General features: G+C 51.0%; 7 protein-coding genes across 7 annotated transcripts; 4 read left to right on the top strand and 3 right to left on the bottom strand.

Annotated features, from left to right (window-relative positions):
• Positions 1–384: 384 nt before the first annotated feature.
• Positions 385–1,848, top strand: J7T55_012825 (Baeyer-Villiger monooxygenase; the record flags this gene model as incomplete). Its single annotated transcript, XM_053141453.1, has 2 exons — positions 385–680; positions 741–1,848. The coding sequence occupies 2 exons, from the start codon at positions 385–387 to the stop codon at positions 1,846–1,848; spliced, it is 1,404 nt and encodes a 467-aa protein (XP_052995174.1).
• Positions 1,849–3,456: 1,608 nt separating this feature from the next.
• J7T55_012824 (uncharacterized protein) lies at positions 3,457–5,107 on the bottom strand (the record flags this gene model as incomplete). The annotated part of the gene is made up of 6 exons (XM_053141452.1): positions 3,457–3,869; positions 3,921–3,988; positions 4,058–4,150; positions 4,318–4,727; positions 4,792–4,910; positions 5,080–5,107. 6 exons carry the CDS (start codon positions 5,105–5,107, stop codon positions 3,457–3,459), a joined length of 1,131 nt encoding a protein of 376 aa, XP_052995173.1.
• Positions 5,108–5,626: 519 nt separating this feature from the next.
• On the top strand, positions 5,627–6,187 carry J7T55_012823 (uncharacterized protein; the record flags this gene model as incomplete). Its single annotated transcript, XM_053141451.1, has 1 exon — positions 5,627–6,187. The coding sequence occupies one exon, from the start codon at positions 5,627–5,629 to the stop codon at positions 6,185–6,187; it is 561 nt and encodes a 186-aa protein (XP_052995172.1).
• Positions 6,188–6,269: 82 nt separating this feature from the next.
• Positions 6,270–6,536, bottom strand: J7T55_012822 (uncharacterized protein; the record flags this gene model as incomplete). Its single annotated transcript, XM_053141450.1, has 1 exon — positions 6,270–6,536. The coding sequence occupies one exon, from the start codon at positions 6,534–6,536 to the stop codon at positions 6,270–6,272; it is 267 nt and encodes an 88-aa protein (XP_052995171.1).
• A 3,763-nt stretch (positions 6,537–10,299) lies between these two features.
• J7T55_012821 (Endo-1-4-beta-xylanase 1) lies at positions 10,300–11,559 on the top strand (the record flags this gene model as incomplete). The annotated part of the gene is made up of 2 exons (XM_053141449.1): positions 10,300–10,386; positions 10,594–11,559. The coding sequence occupies 2 exons, from the start codon at positions 10,300–10,302 to the stop codon at positions 11,557–11,559; spliced, it is 1,053 nt and encodes a 350-aa protein (XP_052995170.1).
• Positions 11,560–13,016: 1,457 nt separating this feature from the next.
• J7T55_012820 (flagellar associated protein) lies at positions 13,017–15,200 on the bottom strand (the record flags this gene model as incomplete). The annotated part of the gene is made up of 3 exons (XM_053141448.1): positions 13,017–13,615; positions 13,675–14,019; positions 14,156–15,200. 3 exons carry the CDS (start codon positions 15,198–15,200, stop codon positions 13,017–13,019), a joined length of 1,989 nt encoding a protein of 662 aa, XP_052995169.1.
• Positions 15,201–16,500: 1,300 nt separating this feature from the next.
• J7T55_012819 (n-acetyltransferase ats1) lies at positions 16,501–17,172 on the top strand (the record flags this gene model as incomplete). Its single annotated transcript, XM_053141447.1, has 2 exons — positions 16,501–16,546; positions 16,637–17,172. The coding sequence occupies 2 exons, from the start codon at positions 16,501–16,503 to the stop codon at positions 17,170–17,172; spliced, it is 582 nt and encodes a 193-aa protein (XP_052995168.1).
• Between the last annotated feature and the right edge of the window lie 74 nt (positions 17,173–17,246).

Genomic DNA, 17,246 nt, shown 5'->3' with positions numbered 1-17,246 from the left:
TTCTTTCTTCTCATTGTTTCCTTTTTCTGCAAGGTCACGCGCGAAAAATCTCACCCCCCTTCATGCATGCGTGTAGTGGCAAAAGCATGGTACTTCGTCCAGTGCCTGCTCTTCTCTCACGGTCCAACACGCCACATCACTCCAAATTTTTTGTCCACGGAATTTTGATAAGGTTGGATTCAAATCTTGCTATTGATCTCTTAGGATTCTCGGCGAGATCTCCCGGCTTTATTGGACGTATAAGTCATTGCGGTTGCTGAACCCACTTCCTCACGGACTTTGGCCGTCCAATTCTGAATCCAGGTCATCTAAATTCTCCTTGTCACCTCCACATATTACATCAAACTATCTTTGGTGCATACCTCTGCTTCACATTGCCTTACGATGGGGTCCGAATCGAATCATGTCGAGAAACTCGATGCACTGGTTGTCGGTGCTGGGTTCGGAGGTGTATACCAGCTCAAGCGCCTGAGAGAATTGGGCTATAGGACTAAGCTTGTTGATAGCGGCGGCGATTACGGTGGTGTATGGTACTGGAATAGGTATCCTGGCGCGCGCGTCGACAGCACTACCCCTCACTACGAGTTCGATGACCCGGCTTTGTGGAGCACATGGGCTTGGAAACAGAGGTTCCCAGACTCTCTCGAGATCCGGGATTACTTTTCTCATGTCGCAGAAGTGTAAGTCCCTGTGTATTGTTTTCGTCCTATCAAAGATTCAGTCCCTGATCCTGCGCGAAGATGGGATTTGCGGAAGGATACCTATTTCAATACCTTTGTGAAGTCTGCCAGCTGGGACGACTCTGAGACTCTCTGGACTATCGAGACTCGGGAAGGCATTGTTTTCGAGGCCAAGTACTTCTTGTTGAACACAGGCTTTGCCGCCAAGCGATACATCCCAGACTGGCCCGGCATTGAAACATTCAAGGGGACTTTCATTCACCCATCGTATTGGCCTCACGAGGATTTAGACCTGAAGGGCAAGAGGGTGGCTATAATTGGTACTGGCTCAACTGGGGTGCAACTGGCAACAGAACTCAGTTCAGCGGTTAGCGAACTTGTGATCTTTCAACGCACACCCAATACGGCTTTGCCCATGAAGCAGGTCAATTACAAGAATGGGGAGCAGGCACTCAGACGGGAAGCGTACCCAGAGCTTTTCAAGGCTCGCCCATTGTCCTTTAGCGGCTTCTCATTCAGTCCTATTGGTCGCAACACATTCGATGATCCCCCTGAAAAACGGCTGGCGATCTACGAGGCCCTTTGGAAAGAGGGTGACTTCAAATTTTGGCTTGCCAACTACCAGGACCTTCTTTCGAGCAAGGCTGCCAACAATGAGGCATACTCATTCTGGCGTGACAAGACCCGCGCCAAGATTCATGATCCCCGCAAGCAGGACCTCCTCGCACCGATAACAGCACCATACAGTTTCGGCTGTAAGCGAATCTCTCTCGAGCAAGGTTACTTCGAGATTTTCAACAAGCCCCATATATACCTTGTCGACGTGAACGCAACCCCAGTTCAGACTATCACCGGGAAAGGAATCAGAACTTCCGAGAAAGAGTGGGAGTTCGATCACATCATATGTGCTACTGGCTTCGACAGCATTACAGGTGGGCTTAAGCAAATCGATATCAAGAGCATTTGTGGCGAGAGCCTGGCCGACTATTGGAAGAAAGGGACTCGGACTTATCTCGGCATGACAGTCTCCGGATTCCCAAATATGTTTTTTACGTATGGGCCTCAGGGACCCACGGCGCTCTGCAATGGACCAACTGTGAGTAGCCCCAAGTGCTTTTTTGAACTGGCAGCAGACCACCCTGAGCATGAAGAAAATGATTCGAGCTGAATCTTAGAGACGTGCCTCGGCGCTCTCGATATATATTCTCAAGAGGTGTTATATTTCTGCTGGGAGCTTATGTGAACCTTAGTCTTTGATATGTTATAGCTAATTCTCCGGTCTTTGCAGTGCGCACAGATGCAGGGGGGCTGGATAGTGGGATTGATAACCCGGATGAGAGAGGCCGGTGAGAGAAAAGTGGTGGCGGAGAAGGAGTTTGAGGAGAGATGGCGGCAAACCATCCTAACCTTAGCCAGCATGACCTTAGTACCTAACACAAAATCGGTATGCTCTTCTCTTGCTATCTTGCAGAATCCGTATTATCGAAAAAGGAATGCTTACTGCCTTAAAATCTAGTGGTACATGGGAGACAACGTTCCCGGCAAGCCGCGAGAGCCTCTACTTTATCTAGGCGGCGTTTCTAACTACTACGCCACACTTAATGAAGTAGCCGCGGATGGTTATCCGGGCTTCGTTTTTGAGTAGAGTATGGGTGGTGGCATGTGGGAATAGCAACATGCAGGGCAATGCACACACACGAGACATTACAACATAGCGTTTATGTTATAGCTTCTTGGAGATCTGATCAACTTTTCTATGCCAGATGGGCGTCTAAGTTCAGCATTCTTTTCCGCCTCTTGCGTAAAATCTCTCTCGTCTCTCGTACAAACAGGTGTCCAATCAATTAGGTAATTCACCCGCATGGTGAAGCCGGAGCACACTTGGCGGAGAGCTTCTGAAGAGAAAGCTTCATGCGAGCTTTCTCATCACTCGATTAGAATTATCAGGCATCGCATTCCAATATTTGGAACTAAGTACAAGATCCAGAGGCTCTACGGGCAAAGAAGATACAAATGGAGCACCACAAGCCTGTATACATTATATACAGCACTTTCTAAATCGAGACGCATGATCAACGTTATTCCAATGAACGTTTATCAGCGTCATGAAATCTCTGTCGCACAGCCAGTTTTCAAATCGTATCACAACGAAAAGCTCGGTATACCCTTGAGGCGGCTCGAATTACCTATAGTTCCGTGCTATTGAACGGGTCTTTTTTGGTTTGCCTGAACCATGGCCGGTGTATTATCCGTACGGGAACACGAGGTGCTCCTTTCTTTAGTCAAAGGGTCGCATTCATCCGACTTGAAAGCTTTCTTGTCAGCTCAGTGTCGCCAAAGCCCCTTCATCTACTTTTTAACGCCGAAGGCTGAGTGAGCGGTGCGCCTATGCGAAGAATACCCCTGGAAAAGAAATAATTCCCGGTGTTTGTCGAATTCTCATTAAATAATCATACAATTGAATGTCCTTCCTAACCTTTAATAACGGTCATCTGCTGCTACGGGAACCTTCTGATAAGATGCAACACTATTTATGTACAGGATTTTGTCGCCGGCATTTAATGGGGACAAAGAACAGCGCTGGCCACGGCAGTGGGCCCGAGATCATGTGCTTAGGTGTCAGATTGGCAGGACAGCAATCGCACCGCATCGCACAACTGTAATCAAGATGTCTGACATTAAGTTTTGATTAATTACATCCATCGCAGGTATTACACAAGACACCAGATATCACCTGCCTCACTTCAACGCCGAACGCAGTCCAAAATAGTGCCCACTAAGCCGCAGAACGGTCGACATTAACTTGTCGACTCACAACAATGCTCTTATTACCCATCCCATGCTTCTTGGCCTCACACAGAATCTGGTCCATGCTATCGGGTTCACTCGACATACTGCTAGCACGGAAGTTCTCATCGGAATCCTGGGCGGGCCCTTTATAAGCATTACTGACAGTCCCCATATTTCCCATCTCGACATCTCGCCCATTTGAGAATTGCTCGTAGGTCTTTCTCGAGTTCTGGGGAAATGGTAGGTTCGACGCGCCACCTGTGGGCTTTTGTCCGGATGTGCCAAGGGAGCCTAGACGGAACATTTTTCGGAAAAGCGGCCTGAGGGTCGCGAGGCACCCACAAAACATTCCTACGGCGATCTCTCCATAACCCCATATCACAATATTGGAGACCGAGTCTAGAATGTTTAGTTCCTCAGGCCCACATCTGGGGTTGGTAATGGACTCACACAAATAGTCCGCGGAATCGGTAAGATTGATTGTGTAGTTCAATCTGATGCACGCTGCCAAGCTTGCACTAGGGAGTTGTAAGTATGGAGCAAGGATGGCCTGCCTGTGACAAGGACGGACTGGCTGGACGACTTACAAAATGCCCAGTCCGAGAATTGCTGCAACTGAAAGCTTCTCACTTCGCTCAAGCCGAACATGCCATAATAATGGAATAGGCAGCAGGGCGGTACTATTCCGCGGGGTCAGTACGATATCCTCCGTTGCGAAAAGAAAGAAAAGGTTGGGACTTCAGAGTTGTCAAAGAGCTGCCTTAGTCTTTGACAGCTTATATGTTCATGCAGCCGCCTTCGATGAGCCCCCAAGAAAGAAAATGAATCCTTCCCAAATGCTACTTACACCCAGTCCGTGAGTATGTTCACCGCTGTGCAAGCGTAGTAAACGTCGGCGAGATATGCGGCCGGGAGACAAGACCCATCTTGATCGGTGTTCCAGGCGTAAGATACAGGCGTACACTGAAAGATGATGTAAAACAGCGCACCGCCATCCGCTAGAAAGAAGAGGACCATCATAGCCCACTGAGAATAAATGTATCCTTTTCGATTTTGTGCGATTCGTATCAGCATTAGGGAGATCGAAAGCTTGATGGGTAGAATGGCTGCGCAGTAGAAGACCTCGAAGAGAAAGAAGTACATCAAGCCCAGTGTTTGGTATTGCTCATTTCCGGGTTCCTTGAGGTGCGTGGCATGGACACCAACGCCGTTAAGTGCAGCAAGAATGCAACTTATTGTCAGGACGGAGAATGGGATCTAGATGACCAGAGCGTCAATTAGAAAAGATTGATGGCTTTCTCTCATCTTCCACGTAACTCACAGTTGCGAAGGTCATGACCCAATCTTCGCTTCCCCACGTCTTTCCATGTCGAACCCATACTCGGAGAGCGAAAGTTACGTAGGCGAAAATCATCAAGGTCACAACGCCTCCTAAGACGTCTTATCCAACCATTTCTAGTTAGCAACTTCGATCTCGATAGTCCCAGAAGGTCTACGAAGAGGTCTCTAGAGTTGTCACACAGGCCGTATCCCGCAAGACATCTGACACGGCATTCAAGACCCTTCAAGGGGGAGGAAAAGGGGGTTCTGGCATGAGAAAGGTACTTACTAGGAGCATCGTCTTTGTAGATGGCCATTTTCCCCTGATAGCGAACACGACTCGATGTTATAACGTCGATTGTTGTGACTGTCTACATTTGTTGTTCCGAGAGATGTACGAGACCGGTACGACGGTCGAACTCAACCGCTCTTGTGAGGCGAAGGTGAAAAGCGAACGATGATGCTACGATCGTGCAGAGATGGTGAGAACAGATACTGACGCTGGGGAAAAGAGGGACTCCAGGAGTTTTCTCCTGATCTAAGATTGCCTAGTGGCAAGGTCTCTCCTTGTCTTCAAGCAAATTGCCAGCATTACTGTAGTATGAACCCACCTAGCCCACCTGGCGGCTGTCATAGACACTTCCGCGGATAATTATGATAATGGATCGCCATGTCTGGAAGTATCCTGGGTGAGCGGCAAATCTGGGCTACCAGAACTGCCTAGTGAAATGGCACGCGTGGGTGCAATGCGCAAGAACGAGTGGGACCGATCGTCGAGACAACACTAGTGGTAGCCGGCGATTTCAAGGCGTCAAGACAATTGACCCACTGCGATGATGCTTGAGCAAGACGCAGGGGGTGAGGCCCATAAAGAGGCACTCTCGGGGCCGGCTCGCTCATGCGGTACCACAAGCTCTGATTACACAGGTTGCAGAAATTTCACGACGATAACTTCATTGCGGGCCAGCGGCGGGCAGAGCGGCAAGATGAGGCCCGAGTCGTCAATGTACACTGACGGGTTTCTGACACTCGGCTCTCTTTCATGGCCTAGCAAACAATTACCCAGGTATGAAGCTGCTGAACGGCTCAGCAACTCATGTATTACAGGCAGGACAACTGCCGTCCCCAGAGCAGCCTTGAAACCTCGTCTTCGGTTGTTCCGACTGATGAGCGTCAGGGGTGCAAAACAAGACCTCGGGAGACTCGGCGGTCCGAAAAGACGCGGGCATGATCGGCGGGCAAGGGAGATCTACGCCGCCCGGGATCACAGCTGTTGTGCACCCAGGCCCCCTGAAGACCCATTCCTGATACACCTCTGGAAGATGGCAGTGGATGTGGCCCGCAGCGATGGAGCCTCATCGTTGGTGGCTAGCGACCGTCTTATTGCCGATCACTAAGCTATCGTCTCGGGACCCTAGTAAAGCTTATGGGTGCACATCCGCATTGCGGTTCTCGAACCTTTCCAATATCACCTGAGCTTCAGCATGGCACCCTGGGCCCGTTGGAGGAATGGACGAATGGCAGAGATCTTAGAGCATTATTGTCGTCGAACGCTTTGCCTCTCTGTGAGTTCTCAACGTACGGACGCTTTGGTGACTTGACCGTCGAGATACGGAGCAGCAGGTCAGAATGCTTTTCCATGGCAAAAGATCTTCCGAGCTGCCGCGGCCGTCTGCCGTTGGAACTGAGTGAACGTACCGAGGCACTGTGGTCAAATGAGTCCCACTGCGACGTGGGGGCTACCATGTCGTTGTTAGGATGGTCGATAACCAGAAGGGGAAACGGTGACAGGGGCGGGTAACAGACCTCCGATCTTCATTAACCAGAGAGGCTAGTCTGCCAGGCCAGACTTTGAGCCGTATCGCAATGGCAACCTTGGGCGAGACAAAACTTTCAGACCCCAAGTCTCCTGCGCTCCAAGGTGGCTGAATATATCAAGACAGTTGGGACAAACCCGAAATCAGCCTCATGCAAGCCGTCCCCGACGGTCTTGACAAAACCCAGGGCATTCCTGCGGGGTGCGATCGAAATCCGGCGATAATTATCCCTAAAATCGCTTTCGACAGGTGTCACCCAAGGATACAGTATGCATGCTTCAAGGTTGGCTATGAAAGCAGTATCTGGACCAGCTTCTTGAAATGTAAAGTCGGTACCTGCCAGCGAGGCCCGTGCTTGATCAGGGCTTCTTGCCAATGGATACGAGGGCCCTTGCTGTCCAGGAAACGCAATATTAAGCAGCCATGCTCCTATGCTTTCAACTCGCTGCGCATGGCCTCGGGCGGGTTTCCCTGGCGATTCAGCGCGTCGCCTTATGAATCTGCGTGGGAATTTGAGGCTGCGCACAGATTTTTTACCCCGGATTTGCAGAGAAGCGGGGGCAAGACGACGCGAAGAAGACATGCCATGGATGCTGAGTCGCGTACGGACAGACATAGGGCTCAACCCATACCCAGGAGTCAGAAGCTAACTTTTCGCCTAATTGTCGGGCAGAGCAACCCTAGGCAATATGACAGCCGATCAAATAAGGGTCTACTCTATTGTGATAGTGAGACAAACGACCTCTGGTCTAAATGCTGCTTCTCTACCGAGACTCGAAGGGCTAATATCTTTGCCCAGGCCAGCTCCTCTGAGAATCAGTGTTGCAAACAATTCACCTTCGTTCAATAATTCTCGAGCAACTTTTCTCTCGTGACTCTTCCAGTACCTCTTCCTCAGGGCCACAGTCGTGACTCTGTGGCCGTAGAGACAGGCTCCACGCTCTCAGTGAGGGATCTCTAGCTCCTGGGTGGTATGCCAAAAGTGAATGGCAGCGAGGGCCATTCCTGCACGAGTCTAAGGGCAAATGACGTAGAAAAAGAACCGAAAGCGGATTTGGAGGGCTGAGTCTGAGACCTCAACTATTCACGTTTCTTGCTCCGATGAATCCGTCCTGGCCTGCTGACGTAGTATAAAGCACAACCGAGTCTGCGACTTGGAAAGAGGTAAAGAAGTTTAATGTTTATAATGATCACCAGCTGGTTACTTGGCCAATCAATCATCGAGCTAGGTGGACAGATCTCACTGGAGCCCCGGCAATTCAGTACAATTATCAGGACAGACATACTCCATTAAGCCAACTGCGTTTGTGGCAGTACTATTCACGAGCACCTACCAATTCCATGTGTAGTTAGCTCTCTCAAATATTCTATATTTGACCACTTCCAGGACGTAGATGATGCATCCAGATCGGCTGGCGTAGCTTGTTCTCAATTGAGATCTTGCTACCAGGGTGTCTCATTAAGAAGTTGCCATAATTTTGGATGGCTGAACTGCTAGAATCGCCCATTCTAGAATCTACTACAGCCAACTTATAGTGGGCTTTTTTCGGGTTCTGCGATATGTTTGGTTTGGCAGTTCCTGCTCTTCATCTACATGAGGAAGTCATTATAAAGACAGCACGTTCAAAACCCCACCAGCAAGGCCTTTCCGCCTTACGCTGCTAGCCACTTTTAGCGGCCCTTCCGATCACTTGATGGGAGCGAGCGTCACTGACTACAAGACTGGTTGCTTTGAGGGGCGGGCGGCATGATCTGGAGTCTGCTCATGACTACAGATTACGCAGAGGACAAACTGTTCTTTGACCCCAGTTTCATCGAATGTGCCACGAGCTAGGTGCATGTGAGGACAACAGATTCGTGCGTACATATTCAAAACGCTACAAAGTTCAGAAACAGCAGACGGAGTCGGCCCTGTTCCTCCTTTTGCGGCCGTATAGTTGCCCTCGAACATTGAGCAGCTCACTCAAGACACCCTGTGTGAAGCATCGCCAACCTGAAACATCTCAATGGCCAGTTATTATAATGGCAACTTGCTGTGAACGGTTACCTGGTGTTATCTTGACAACGGAGCCGCTCCGACTTACAGTGTTTACAGTGTGGGGCTGATCGTAAGGCGCTGCGCTCCAGACTGACTCGAAGCTGAACAGCTTCCTTGGTCACGACCACATTTAGACTCCACGAGGTGGAACCATGACGTGGGTGAAAGCTCTTCCTTTGGACCCAGAATTGACTTATGGGTAGATATATAGCAGCTGTTTCCTCAGGCCTCTTCTCTCATCCTCGTCTTCCTGCCGTCTTTGCAACAATGCTCAGCATCGCGTCCCTTGCTTGGTCCCAATGCGGTGATGTTTTTGAGGCACCTCGAAAGTCTTGTACTGTGCAACGAGTGGATTGAGGTTTTGCCAGTAGATTTGAATGACCATACTAATTAAGGTACGTTTGGATACTTTTTCCTCCTGCGATATTTGAAAATGATGACAAGATTTATCACTACGGTTTCTGCATCAACAACAATGATGATTCGCATAAATCGCGTAATGGAATCTCGTCCTGATGAGAGCACATTCTTAATTTTATCCAACTGTTCCTCTCTTGGAAAACACTCGTTAACCTGTCTTGCAGTAAAAAAGCAACAGTTGAATTCATCGACACAACGGAGATCATTTCCAACTATCCCCCTCTCCCCTTCATTTTACCACTACCCTACCGACGATGCCTAAGTGTGCGTGAAGGGATCAACCGGTGCTCTTTCCGGTGTTAGAGTCGCCTATGGGTTGAACTTATACCACGGTCATGATTGTATGCTTAGGGAGAGATTGTAACAGTATAGAGAACAGGTAGGGCAAAGTTAGAATATCACAAGTTTATATTAAGTCAATCGATAGTAATTCTGAAAGTTTGCTTGCTACTATGAAGCATCTTGAATACTGAACACATGGAACATTACACATTTGTCTCGCTCTTTGCATTTTGTGCTTTTGTACCCTGCAACCGAAGCTCATGCCGTTCAAGCCGTGCTTAATCTTGTTGGTTTGTGCAAGGTATCCATGGTTTCGGGCCACGAGAGGCGGTGGTACCTCAGAAAAGTGACGAACGCAGTCTGTTGTTGTGCCAGCTATGAATTTCCATGCCAGTTGATTATGAATGGTTTCAGAAACGCAACTGCATTGCTCTCGTTTTCGCTCCGGGCGAATCAATTCATTTCATCCAGGATACAATTCCCTTGCAAGCCACTTGATCGCGTGAGATCGCAGTGTGGGAGGAGCAGTGACCATCCGTGCCATCGTAGTGACCAAGCCCGATCAGACCCACATTTCCCACAGGCATATGTGAAATATAATCTGTCCGCATTCTGGAAAATGTTTCAAAAGTAATAGAACCCAACGAGGCTTTCTGTTTGCATGTTTTCACGCTAAATGGGTCTCGATAGCTGAAGTCCTCTGCCGAGATAATCGGAAACTCGATTAATGTCAAAATGAGCCAAGCCAAGCATTCCAACCCTGCGGAACTCTTCCATCCTGGATATCTGTGTGTCCTCTTTTCTCACCATTGTCACATGGTGCACTTTACGTTCCAGTCAGTATCAAAGTCTAGCACGTTCTGCTTGAAATACCCGGTTCACCTTCGCTCTAAGCCCTGGAGTTCCTCTTCAGATCTGATCATGCATCTTCTCATTCCCGTTCAATGTCAAAATGAGGCTGCTTTTCGCTGCTTTCGCTGTCCTTTTCGGCGGAACCTGGCCTGTTTCCGCTGACGGTTTGAACGTCCGCGCCCAGCGTGTAAGCCTTTCAGATATGATTTGAACTTCTCTAATGATAAACATCCGTTATATTGGTGGTCTGTTCCACTGCTTGGTTTGAAGCCCTCCGTCAGGTTGCAGTATTTGAGACAGGCAATGTGTACATGGTAGCATCATTGATGCTTCGACCTATCTTCGAGCAAAACTTCACTCTCAATGCCTTGGTCGCTAATTCTGAATGCTATAGAATGGACTGAAGTACTTTGGAAGCCAAGTTTCCACAGCTGTCCTCAATGACGCGGCGGCAAATGCCATTGCCATACGCAACCAGGACTTCGGCACGTACACGTGCGAATATGAGCAAAAGTTCGCCAACACTGAGCCGAGTCGGGACTCATTCAGTTATACGCTATCTGACCGCATTGTAAATCAAGCTCTTAGAAACGGTATAGTCATGCGGTGCCATAACCTAATCTGGCACAAGAATGTTCCGAGCTGGGTCACCAATGGCAACTTTGACAACTCTACGATTATTGCAATTATCCAGAATCATATCGCAAACGTTGTCACGCATTTCAAAGGCAAATGCTACGCCTGGGATGTCGTCAATGAGGCTATCGACGCGGACGGAACGTTTCGCGGACAGAAGTCCTCTTCTGATTCCGTCTGGTACTCAAAAGTCGGCCCAGCTTTCATTCCCATAGCATTCGCCGCCGCGGCTGCCGCGGACCCGTCTGCAAGACTTTATTACAACGATTATAATATCGAGTATCCCTCGATAAAGACAACCGCAGTCATCAACCTTGTCAAGAGTATTCAAGAGTATGGCGCCAAGATTGATGGTGTCGGTCTGCAGGGCCACTTCAACACGGGTGAACTCCCGTCCTCTGCAAGGCTAGTCTCGACGCTGACGTCCTTCGCTGCTCTGGGCGTCGATGTCGCCTACACTGAGCTCGACCTCGGTACGCCTACCAGCAGTCCAGACTATGCTCAGCAGGCATTGGACTTCGCCACTGTCGTAAGAGCCTGCAAGCAAGTTTCTCGTTGCGTTGGGATCACTACTTGGGGCTTCACGGACAGATACACTTACAGGACTGCCGAATTGCCGGACCTGTGGGATACCGCCTTGCAGAAGAAACAAGCCTATTACAGCACGTTGGCAGCACTGGGTCCTGACCCACTAGTGGATGTTTGTGGTTGTGCTGAGTTCTAGAAATCGTCAAATTACAGCCTCGCAGTGTTGGTTATCTTGATTGTTTCGGACCATGTTAGAGGCGCTAAGCAATTTCATATCTGTAACACGATTTCAGGTTGCGTCTTTGCGCATACGCAGACAAATGTGCGTATCTGTAAATGCACATACGACTAGCAGCATGACAAAGACACCGTGTAATGCAGGTCGTGGGCCGCAGCACTGAGTACGTCCACGTGTTGTTAATTTGTTTGTCTATCTCTATCCACTCCACCACATGAAACGTTGTATCATATCCTGAAAGATTATGTCACTCGTTGTGGTGGCACAGAGCTTCGCGACTTCAATTTAATACTCTCAAAGGCGTCCATCCGCGACACACTTTGAGGGACTGCGCCCAGAAAGCTTTAATGGGTGAATATACCTTGTATGTGAAGTCTTTGATATACGATCGAGCCTGGGAAATATTGTCACATACATTTAGCAGTAGAAGACCCGCCAAAACACCTACTGAAAGCAGGTTACTTACTCACCCCTCGTGTCATGCCTCTATCTTCCCGGACAGCTTCAATTAGTCGGCACCGTATTGGAGACTCCAGAGACCTTCGGTCAGATGTGCCAATGGAAATCCAATACCAGTATGAGATGCTTTAAAGCCATGTTTTCTAATCCCATATTTCAAGGACACTGCAGATTCACTGTTATTACCTAGTTAGTTCACCACTTTATGCTAACATTCGAACTTGAATCTTTAGACATTGGCCTGAGCTGACTCAAGAAGAACATCCAATGATCTAATCAGAAAGTATGCGAGAGCCGCCACCCCAATATTTGAAATTGAGTGGCGACGAGTCTTTGTGAATTACATAAGCACTTTAGGCGCTGCATTAAATGAGTTGTCACCCACTGATTGGAAAGTCAAGGCAAGCCAAATGGATCTCAAGTGCCTATGCAGTCCATGGTTATGACCTAGGATATATGCTTTTTATCAGCCCGTGAGACTCCTTACAGAATATCGACACGATTCTAGGCGTAGTGACTAGCGCAGGATGTTCAAGTTCGTGCAACCAAAGCCCAAGAAGACAGATTATGCCCGGGCGAGGCATCCTTCTTTTCGCTCGCATATCTGAACCTTTGTGATTTTGGAACAACTAGGGCCAGGGGCGAAGTAATCTGCGAGAAGCATAAAGAAGGGGAGTTTGCCAGGAAAGCAAAGGGGGAGGTCTATTTCTTGTGATTTTCCTTGACTTTGTGTGCGTGTGCGTGTGCGTGTTACGCGCGCAAGTCACTCGAGTAGTCTAAGTACTGGGGCTTGCCCACCAAACCAGCAGGCTCTCCTTGATACATGTGCTTCTGTGTGTGGACGGAGACCCATCACTGGGAAGCCGTACATACCATCGATTTTGATCGATCTTTATGTTTATTTGCCATTCTTTTTCATCTATCACAACGAACCTTAATCTACGTGAGGATGAGGCTTACTCTCCGACCATTGAAATCCTCCCCTCGACCTGTGGTGCAATCGCCTTGGTCCAGTCACAGTCGACTTCGTTCTCCTCAAGTCCCTCTCCGGCCTTTGCGTTGACCCCTGCCTTTTTGCACCATTTCCTGAAAGTCTTCCTCATGATTCTAAGTTCCATTTCTTCATCATCTTCCTCTGTGATGCCACCCAATGGTTTGGGCTCCGGAGAAGGACTGGAGCTGTCACGCTCAACATCCGTTTCCCTCTCCGTCAGTGGCCCCACACTGCTTCTCCTCTGGCGCATCTTTTCCGGCGAGTAATGTTCCCAACCCCGCTTGCCTCCCTTACTCGAGACGGGCGTGACGGGGTGCTCGGCTATATGGGCATGAACAGGTGTGTGTTTCGGCTCCAGGCATGGGTGTGACTTGGTGACATTAGAAACGACCTTGCCCCAATGGCGTTTCATGGACGGTCCCATATGAGCCCATTGATCAAGAACCTTGAGGGACATGAAATATTGCCTCAACATCATGGAGATTAGAATGCCATTCTCCTCCGAGACAAGTTCGACAGCTTGGCCACCCTCTTCCTCGATGAGAAGGGATTTGTAGCCGTCTGTCAGTCGTAGTTAGTACTTTGGCCTCACCACCGGGCAGACTTCATACTTGACCCACCTTTACCACGGCCCATATAGCCTCTCGTAGCAAGTACATAGACCTTCTCTGGGAGGTACCCATCGCCTGCAATGTCCACCTCGGTGACTCTGTCGCTCACTGGCCTCTTGGGGTCAAACGTGAAGCGGATGTTCGAGACCTGTGGGAACCGCCCCTCCAGTGCCGGATACAGACTCACAGAGTTCTCGAGCGCCTCACGTATGGCCTGTCCAGTAACTTTGATGACAACTACAGGGTCCTCAAAGGGGAAACAGTCTGTGATGTCCTTGACGCGGATCGGACCGGGAGGGTAGACTTGGTCGCCGCGTATCGTGCCGGCGGCCATCAGGGAGCAGTCAGCAGAGTCTGTTCATAATACGCATCAGTCAGCAACCTGCTACGGAGCCCAGAGCACCTAGGTAGTGAGTGCACTCTGGAGGATTGCATCGGGAAGCAGACGGCGGCTCGGCAGGCCAGGGGAGCAGGGCAGAGAGACACCTACAGTGATGGCGCATGATGTCACATACGAAGTTGCCTATGTTTGATTCGCGCAGACGCACCGTGGTGAAACGGGCATCCAGGGGTGCGGCAGTCCAGCCCACTGGCTTCTCGAGGGACTGCTTGAGCTTCGCTGTGAGCTTCTCTGCCAGCTCGAGGGTGGGCCTGTGTTGGGCGACGGACGAGACGATATCGCGGCGGTAAATGACAAATTGCCACGGCCTAGGAGAGCCCGGAGGGGCTTTGCGGGCCTCGATGTAGCTGAGCTGTTTGAAGTCGGTGCCGGACCTCAGCACGTGACAGCCGTTGATGAAGCTGTGGGAGTAGTAGTGGTCGTGGCCACCCAAGATGATGTCGATCTGGTCACCAACGTTCTCAGCCAGCTTGTTGTCATTTGGCTCGCGCATGTGGGTGAGCGCCACGATCAGGTCGGCACCGTCAGCGCGCAGCTGGGGGATGAGTTCCTTGGCGGTCTCACTGGCGGACTTGTAGATGAGGTCTGGCGGGAGAGAGTTGATGGTCTCGAGCCACTCCCGCTCCCCGAGCCCAATAATACCGATCTTTAAGCCATTACTGGCAGTGATGATGTGTGTCCGCTTAGCGTTGCCGATGGGGACATTGCAGCCAAGAGCAGGGTCGAGGACGTTTGCAATCAGCCAGGGAAAGCTACACTTCCCGGCCAGGTTGCGGAACTGGCTGACACCAAAGTCGAGATCGTGGTTGCCCAGGCTGGCACAGTCGGTGCCGAGTGCGTTTAGGATAGGCACCATATGGCTGCCCTTAGTTATAGAGCTCTCTAGGCTGGGGTTAAAGGCGTCACCAGAGAAGAGGGTGACACAGGCGGGCTGGTCTTTGAAACGGTCTCCCTTCTGATACTCGTGGCAGACGGTCATAAAGCGGGCGATGCCACCGACGGGCTCAGCTGAAGACGCGTCCAGATGATAGACATCATTGTAGTGGAGCAGCCTCAGGTCGGGCGGAGCGGTTGGCGGAGTGCTTCCATACGTGACGACCTCATCGGCCGTGGGCTTCGCCTCGAGGGGAGGCATCTCGAGCAGCACGGACCGAAGGCACGGGGGCTTGAGCAAAGAGCGTATGCACACAGAACAGGCGCAATGTATTATGTCCTAGTGCTGGCAAGGCAGGAAAGAGGACTGGCTGTGGAAGGGAGAGACTATAGGAGTCTAACGAAGCTCCGGAAGGGAATGGCGTGGTCAAGCGACGGTACCGCGGATTTCAGACCTGCCAACGCAGCAAGGATGTAGGAGATAGGAATGGGGAAATAGACAGGACGGGAACGGGGACGGGGACGGGGACAGGGACGGGGATGGGCCCAGAAATGCACGGCGGTGAGAAGGACTTTGAGGTGGGCGTGGAACGTGGAGGTGAACGTGGACGTGGCCTGGTTGTGGTCGTGGTCTGGTGTCGTAGACGTTGACGCCCCTGAACCTGCAGCCGCCCGTTCCCTGCAGCCGCCAAGGCGCGATGAACCGCCGCCAGAGAGTACAAAGAAAGGGCCACCGGCTGACGACACAGAGGTCGGAGCTGAGGACCGGAGCTGGAGAATATCTAGTCGACCACCGAGGAATTGGGCCACTTTGAGCAGCCCGTCTTGGTGCGGTGTGGTGCGGTGCGGCGCGGCACGGTACGGTACGGTACGATACGATACGATACGACAACGACACGATACGTTACTGTCCCGTGCGACACGTCACGTCACCGTCCGGTACCGTATAGCATCTAGTATAGCCTTTTCTACCGCCCCTGTCCGTCTTCGCGGTTTGGGGAGAGGCGGAAGGGGCCAGCGCAGCCCACAGGCACCAATCGGCAGCCGCCCGATTGTAAGGAAGGACGCAGCATCCCAGGCCACCTATCTGCCCCAGCACAGGTACCCAGGCACACCGGGCTGGCTGCTGGGTTAAGGAGGGGTACAAAAAAGAAAAGGAGGGGCGCATAACAAGCTCTCATCCTATACACGCACATACTGTGTACACACACATACCCACCCATCCATCACCCCCCTCTCCCCCGGGCCCACACACCGCAATTAACAGAGCACTCGGAAGAGATACAAAAACTTCAAAGTGAGTCTAATCAGCTGCGCGAATGCGCGCCGCCAGGTGGATAACGCGCATCTAATCCGCCCAAGTAGATCGTCCCCCATCCTCGCAGCCCGTGACAGTAGACTACCCACAGTAGGTACCCAGGTAGTTCAAATACAGCATCATATCATACGCAGCACCGTGGCTAATACCTCTTGCCCGACCCCGTTGCAGACAACACCTGCCCAACTTTCAAACTCACCTTGCTGTGCAAACCCCTGACCAACCACCAGCCTTCATCTTCATCATGACTGCTTCGGAGAAAGCTCTTGTTCGACACGCCAGACGTGAAGGTGAGTTTCACCCTGCCGGTCCCCCCCTCCTCAACACACGGCTCGAACCATCTGGGACGGTTGGGCTTGCGGATGCTCATGTCTCCTCAGATATACCCGCTATCCTTGGTCTTATCAAGGAGCTCGCAGACTACGAGAAGGAGCTCAGCTCGGTCGAGGCTACCGTGGAAAAGCTTGCCTCTACCATCGCATTCGCGCCCTCGGAGCTCTCCCAAGGCGAGCCAACCGCAGACGCCCGGGGGCTGCCCATCACAGAGCCAACCAGCCCCCTGAGGCCCGCCAGGTGCCTCCTACTCTTTGCCCCCGGCGATAACAAGACCGCTGTAGGTATGGCCTTGTATTTTTACAACTACTCGACCTGGCGCGCCAAGGCTGGGATTTACCTCGAAGACCTCTATGTCACCCCGCGCGAGAGGAACAAGGGCTACGGGAAGCTGCTCCTAGTAACCCTGGCCAAAGAGGTTGTGGCAATGGACGGGGGTAGGCTGGACTGGAGCGTGTTGAAATGGAATGAGCCCAGCATTCGGTTCTACGAAGACGTCATCGGCGCAACACGCCAGGAGGAGTGGGTGGGCATGAGGGTCGACAGGGAGGCGCTCGTAAGACTGAGCAAGATGCTGGACTGAGACAGCCACCACACACACAGACACACACACACACACACAGACACACACATATATGTGCACACATACACGCATAC

The sequence above is a fragment of the Diaporthe amygdali genome, assembly GCF_026229845.1.
Source record: "Diaporthe amygdali strain CAA958 chromosome Unknown NODE_9_length_1275696_cov_64_842800, whole genome shotgun sequence".
NCBI classification, from domain to species: Eukaryota; Fungi; Ascomycota; class Sordariomycetes; order Diaporthales; family Diaporthaceae; genus Diaporthe; species Diaporthe amygdali.
Note: the sequence above shows the minus strand (reverse complement) of the source record. Positions and strands in the feature narration are given on the sequence as shown.